This window comes from Mandrillus leucophaeus, unplaced genomic scaffold, assembly GCF_000951045.1.
Source record: "Mandrillus leucophaeus isolate KB7577 unplaced genomic scaffold, Mleu.le_1.0 Scaffold654, whole genome shotgun sequence".
NCBI lineage: Eukaryota > Metazoa > Chordata > Mammalia > Primates > Cercopithecidae > Mandrillus > Mandrillus leucophaeus.
Genome location: NW_012107075.1, coordinates 1384633 through 1391510, shown reverse-complemented (window position 1 = coordinate 1391510; position 6878 = coordinate 1384633). Strand labels below are relative to the sequence as shown.

Genomic DNA, 6878 nt, shown 5'->3' with positions numbered 1-6878 from the left:
AGTATAAGCAGCTCACAAGGACACACTGTCTCCTTTAAGGCTTATTTATTGGCCCTTTCCAATCCATGTCTCTTGATTGATACAAGGCAAGATGAAACTATCAGTGTAAGCAAGAAAGTGAATTGTCCAGTTTTCAGGATTCATATTGGGTCACAAATGTCTTGCACATTTGTTTCATGTTTTACAAATTTGTAAAGTGAACAGACTGGTACATGCAGTTGAGGTGCTAAATTATATAGGCCTCAATCCAAAGCTTTAGAAAATTGTTTCTGTATACTAAGTATGTTTTCCAAACCAAAGCTACCTTAATGGCTATTAGGGGATGACGTTTTTTTTTTCTATGCCTCACTGTTATCCTCATTATTACAAAGTAATCACATAATGGAAATGAGAAAGGAAAAAAAAAAACCACCAAATTTTTGAATTCAAGGCATTTCCCAATTATGTTAGCCATCATCCATACTTTCTCCACTTTACATCCTGAAAAATATTATCAGATTCCACACTTACAGAATCCACGAGATTTTCTGTTTTGTCAATCAATAATTCCAATCTTTCTCCTCGCTGAGCTACCAGATCTGAAAATATTGGAAAAATAGAAAAGGTCAAGTTTTACATTACATATGTGCTATCGTTATCTTTGTTTTAATTCACATCTGATATAACTTACAAAACTGGTATTCTTGACAGCTCATATTTACTACAGAAGTACTTACGCCTTGAAGTATATGCATGCAGAATAAAATAATTTTTTTAAAAAAAGTAATATAACTTAATGAATACACTGTCTTGGGGCCAAAGGACAGGCATGCTTCACCCACTGGTGACACCACTCGAAAACAAGGACTAGCCCACCTGGAGTCCCCATACCCAGCAAAACTTCACCACAGCCTCCGTAACAACTACACCCTGAGCCACTAAGAAAAATACAGACATGGTTGATGCTGTTTATAGCTGAAGAAATTATACAGACTACACTACTGAATGTACCCATAATCAAAGTCAAAGTGCCCTGCCCAACCAACACCACAGATACACCCTCAGGAAAAAGTCCTTGCATATTAAAGCAAATCTAAAAATTGGAAGAAGTGACCATAGAAATATTATTAACAACTACACGCTAATAAACTGGAAAACCTAGAAGAAATGGATAAATCCCAGGACACATGCAACCTACCAAGACTGAATCAGGAAGAAAGAGAAAACCTGAACAGGCCAGAAATGAGTAATGTGATTGAATCAGTAATAAAGTCTCCCAACAAAACCAAAACAATGCCCAATCAGCTGGCTTCACTGCAGAACTCCATGCAACTTACAGAGAAGAACTAACATCACTTCTCAAACTATGCCAAAAAGTTCAAGAGAAGGGAATTCTCTCTAACTCATTCTATAAGGCCAGCATTACCCTGATACCAAAACCTGACAAGGACTCAACAAAAAAACAAAACTGCAGGCCAACATCCCTGACGATCACAGATGCAAAAATCCTCAATGAAATACTAGCAAACCAAATCAAACATCACATCAAAAAGATAATACACCATGATCAAGTGGGATTTATCCCAGGGATGCAATGATGATTCAATGCATGCGAATCAATAAATATGAAACATTCCATCAACAGAATGAAGAACAAAAGCCACATGATCACCTTAATAGATGCAGAGAAAGCATCTGATAAAAAAAGCATGTGATAAAATTCAACATCTCAGGGTGGCAAGATGACCGAATAGGAACAGCGCTGGTCTGCAGCTCCCAGTGAGATCAATGAAGAAGGTGGGTGATTTCTGCATTTCCAACTGAGGTACCCGGTGCATCTCATTGGGACTGGTTAGACAGTGGGTGCAGCCCACAGAGGGCAAACCAAAGCAGGGTGGGGTGCTGCCTCATCCAAGAAGCACAAGGGGTCGGGGAACTCCCTCCCCCAGCCAAGGGAAGCCGTGAGGGACTGTGCCATGAGGAATGGTGCACTCAGGCCCAGATACTACGCTTTTCCCACAGTCTTCGCAATCTGCAGACCAGGAGATTCCCTTGGGTGCCTATGCCACCAGGGCCCTGGGTTTCAAGCACAAAACTGGGTGGTCATTTGGGCAGACACTGAGCTAGGTGCGGAAGATTTTTTTCATACCCCAGTGTTGCCTGGAACGCCAGCGAGGCATAACTGTTCACTCCCCTGGAAAGGTGGCTGAAGCCAGGGAGGCAAGTGGTCTAGCTCGGCATATTCCACACCCACAGAGCCCAGCAAGCTAAGATCTACTGGCTTGAAATTCTTGCTGCCAGCACAGCAGTCTGAAGTCGACATGGGATACTCGAGCTTGGTGAAGGGAGGGGTGTCTGCCATTACTGAGGCTTCAGTAGGCAGTTTTCCCCTCACTGTATAAACAAAGCGGCCAGAAAGTTCGAACTGGGCAGAGCCCACCGCAGTTCCCCAAAGTCGCTGTGGCCAGACTGTCTCTCTGGATTCCTCCTCTCTGGGCAGGGCATCTCTGAAAGAAAGGCAGCAGCCCCAGCCAGGGGCTTATAGATAAAACTCCCATCTCCTTGGGACAGAGCACCTGGGGGAAGGGGTGGCTGTGGGCTCAGCTTCAGCAGACTTAAACGTTCCTGCCTGCCAGCTCTGAAGAGAGCAGCGGCTCTCCCAGCACAGCGCTTGAGCTCTGCTAAGGACAGACTGCCTCCTGAAGTGGGTCCCTGAGTTCCGTGCCTCCTGAATGGGAGATATCTCCCAGCAGGGGTCGACAGACATCTCATATGGGAGTGCTCCGGCTGGCATCTGGCAGGTGCCCCTCTGGGACGAAGCTTCCAGAGGAAGGAACGGGCAGCAATCTTTGCTGTTCTGCAGCCTCCGCTGGTGATACCCAGGCAAACAGGGTCTGAAGTGGACCTCCAGCAAACTCCAACAGACCTGCAGCAGAAGGGCCTGTTAGAAGGAAAACTAACAAACAGAAAAGAATAGCATCAACATCCACAAAAAGGACGTCCACACAGAAACCCCATCCGCAGGTCACCAACATCAAAGACCAAAAGTAGATAAATCCATGAAGATGAAGAAAAACCAGTGCAAAAAGGCTGACAATTCCAAGAGAAAAAACTGGATGGAGAATGACTTTGATGAATTGACAGAAGTAGGCTTCAGAAGGTGGATGATAACAAACTCCTCTGAGCTAAAGGAGCATGTTCCAACCTAGTGCAAGGAAACTAAGAATCTTGAAAAAAGGTTAGAGGAATTGCTAACTAGAATAACCAGTTTAGAGAAGAACATAAATGACCTGATGGAGCTGAAAAACACGGCACAAGAACTTTGTGAAACATACACAAGTATCAACAGCTGAACTGATCAAGTGGAAGAAAGGATATCAGAGATTGAAGATCAACTTAATGAAATGAAGCATGAAGACCAGATTAGAGAAAAGATAATGAAAATGAATGAACAAAGGCTCCAAGAAATATGGGACTACATGAAAAGACCAAACCTATGTTTGGTTGCTGTACTTGAAAGTCACAGGGAGAATGGAACCAAGTTGGAAAACATTCTTTAGGATATTATCCAGGAGAACTTCCCCAACCTAGCAAGACAGGACAACATTCAAATTTGGGAAATACAGAGAACACCACAAAGATACCCCTCGAGAAGAGCAACCCCAAGACACATATCGTCAGATTTACCAAGGATGAACTGAAGGAAAAAATGTTAAGGGCAGCCAGAGAGAAAGGTTGGGTTACCCACAAAGGGAAGCCCAGCAGACTAACAGCGGATCTCTCAGCAGAAACCCCACAAGCCAGAAGAGAGTGGGGGCCAATATTCAACATTCTTAGAGAAAAGAATTTTCAACCCAGAAATTCATATCCAACCAAACTAAGCTTCATAAACGAAGGAGAAATAAAATCCTTTACAGACAAGCAAATGCTGACAGATTTTGTCACCACCAGGCCTGCCTTACAAGAAGTCCTGAAGGAAGCATTAAATATGGAAAGGAAAAACCAGTACCAGCCACTGCAAAAGCATACCAAACTGTAAAGACCATCGACACTATGAAGAAACTGCATCAACTAACGAGCAAAATTGCCAACTAGCATTATAATGACAGGCAAATTCACACATAACAATATTAACCTTAAATGTAAATGGGCTAAATGCCCCAAATAAAAGACACAGACTGGCAAATTGAATAAAGAATCAAGACCCATCTGTGTGCTGTATTCAGGAGACCCATATCACGTGCAGAGACACACATAGACTCAAAATAAAGGAATAGAGGAATATTTACTAAGCAAATGGAAAGCAAAAAACAAACAAACATAAAAAGCAGGGCTTGCAATCCTAGTCTCTGATAAAACAGACTTTAAACCAACAAAGATCAAAAGAGACAAAGAAGACCATTACATAATGGTAAAGAGATCAATGTAACAAGAAGAACTAACTATCCTAAATAGATATGCACCCAATACAGGAGCACCCAGATTCATAAAGCAAGTCCTTAGAGACCTACAAAGAGACTCAGACTACCACACAATAACAGTAGGAGACTTTAACACCCCATTGTCAATATCAGATCAAGACAGAAAATTAACAAGGATATTAAGGACTTGAACTCAGCTCTGGACCAAGAGGACCTAATAGACATCTACAGAACTCTCCAAGCCAAATCAACAGAATATACATTCTTCTCAGCACCACATCACACTTATTCTAAAATTGATCACATAATTGGAAGTAAAACACTCCTTAGCAAATGCAAAAAATGGAAATCATAACCAACAGTCTCTCAGACCACAGTGCAATCAAATTAGAACTCAGGATTAAGAAACTCAATCAAAACTGCACAACTACATGGAAAATGAACAACCTGTTCCTGAATGACTACTGGGTAAATAATGAAATTAAGGCAGAAATAAATAAGTTTTTTGAAACCAATGAGAACAAAGATACAACATGCCAGAATCTCTGGGACAGAGCTAGGGCAGTATTGAGAAGGAAATTTATAGCACTAAACGCTCACAGCAGAAACTGGGAAAGACTTAAAATCAACACCCTAACATCACAATTAAAAGAACTAGAGAAGTAAGAGCAAACAAATTCAAAGCTAGCAGAAGACAAGAAATAACTAAGATCAGAGCAGAACTGAAGGAGACAGAGACATGAAAAACCCTCCAAAAAGAATCAATGAATCCAGGAGCTGTTTTTTGAAAAGATTAACAAAATAGACTGCTAGGAGACTAATAAAGAAGAAAAGAGAAAAGAATCAAATAGACACAATAAAAAATGATAAATGGGATATCACCATTGATCCCAGAGAAATACAAACTACCATCAGAGAATACAATAAACACCTCTACGCAAGTAAACTAGAAAATCTGGAAGAAATGCATAAATTCCTGGACACATACACCCTCCCAAGACTAAACCAGGAAGAAGTCAAATCCCTGAATAGAACAATAACAAGTTCTGAACTTGAGGCAGTAATAGCTTACGAAGCAAAAAAAGTCCAGGACCAGAAGGATTCACAGCCGAATTCTACCAGAGGTTATAAAGAGGAGCTGGTACGATTCCTTCTGAAACTATTTCAAACAACAGAGAAAGAGGGACTCCTCCCTAACTCATTTTATGAGGCCAGCATCATCCTGATACCAAAACCTGGCAGAGACACAACAAAAAAAGAAAATTTCAGGCCAATATCCCTGATGAACATTGATGTGAAAATCCTCAATAAAATACTGGCAAAACGAATCCAGCAGCACATCAAAAAGCTTATCCACCACGATCAAGCGGGCTTCATCCCCGGAATGCAAGACTGGTTCAACATATGCAAATCAATAAATGTAATCCATCACATAAAAAGAACCAATGACAAAAACCACATGATTATCTCAATAGATGCAGAAAAGGCCTCTGATAAAATTCAACACCGCTTTATGCTAAAAACTCTCAATAAATTAGCTATTGACGGAACGTATCACAAAATAATAAGAACTACTTATGACAAACCCACAGCCAATATCATACTGAATGGGCAAAAGCTGGAAGCATTCCCTTTGAAAACCAGCACAAGGCAAGGAGCCCTCTCTCACCACTCCTATTCAACATAGTATTGGAAGTTCTGCCCAGGGCAATCAGGCAAGAGAAAGAAATAAAGGGTATTCAAATAGGAAGAGAGGAAGTCAAATTGTCTCTCTTTGCAGATGACATGATTGTATATTTAGAAAACCCCATCGTCTCAGTCCAAAACCTCCTTAAGCTGATAAGCAACTTCAGCAAAGTCTCAGAATGCAAAATCAATGTGCAAAAATCACAAGCATTCCTATACACCAATAAAAGACAAACAGAGGGCCAAATTATGAGTGAATTCCCATTCACAATTGCTACAAAGAGAATAAAATACCTAGAAATACAACTTACAAGGGATGTGAAGGATCTCTTCAAGGAGAACTACAAACCACTGCTCAAGAAAATAAGAAAGGACACGAATGAATGTAAAAACATTCCATGTTCATGGAGAGGAAGAATCAGTATAGTGAAAATGGCCATATTGTCCAATGTAATTTATAGTTTCAATGCTATCCCCATCCAGCTACCATTGACTTTCTTCACAGATTTAGAAAAAACTACTTTAAATTTCATTTGGAACCAAAAAAGAGCCCATATAGCCAAGACAATCCTAAGCAAGAAGAACAAAGCTGGAGACATCACGCTACCTGACTACAAACTATACTACAAGGTTACAGTAACCCAAACAGCATGGTACTGGTACCAAAACAGAGATGTAGACCAATGGAACAGAACAGAGGCCTCAGAAATAATACCACACATCTACAACCATCTGATCTTTGACAAACCTGACCAAAAAAAGAAATGGGGAAAGGATTCCCTATTTAATAAA

At 40.8% G+C, this 6878-nt stretch overlaps 1 protein-coding gene across 1 annotated transcript in view; it reads right to left on the bottom strand.

Moving 5' to 3' along the window:
- Window positions 1–510: 510 nt before the first annotated feature.
- Window positions 511–6878, bottom strand: part of LOC105554673 (vesicle-associated membrane protein 7-like) — a gene marked incomplete at its 3' end in the record, with an annotated part of 33934 nt that continues 27566 nt past the window's right edge. The window contains exon 6 of the mRNA XM_012001224.1: window positions 511–578. Coding sequence (XP_011856614.1) covers window positions 511–578 — 68 coding nt within the window. The remainder of the gene's footprint in view (window positions 579–6878) is intronic.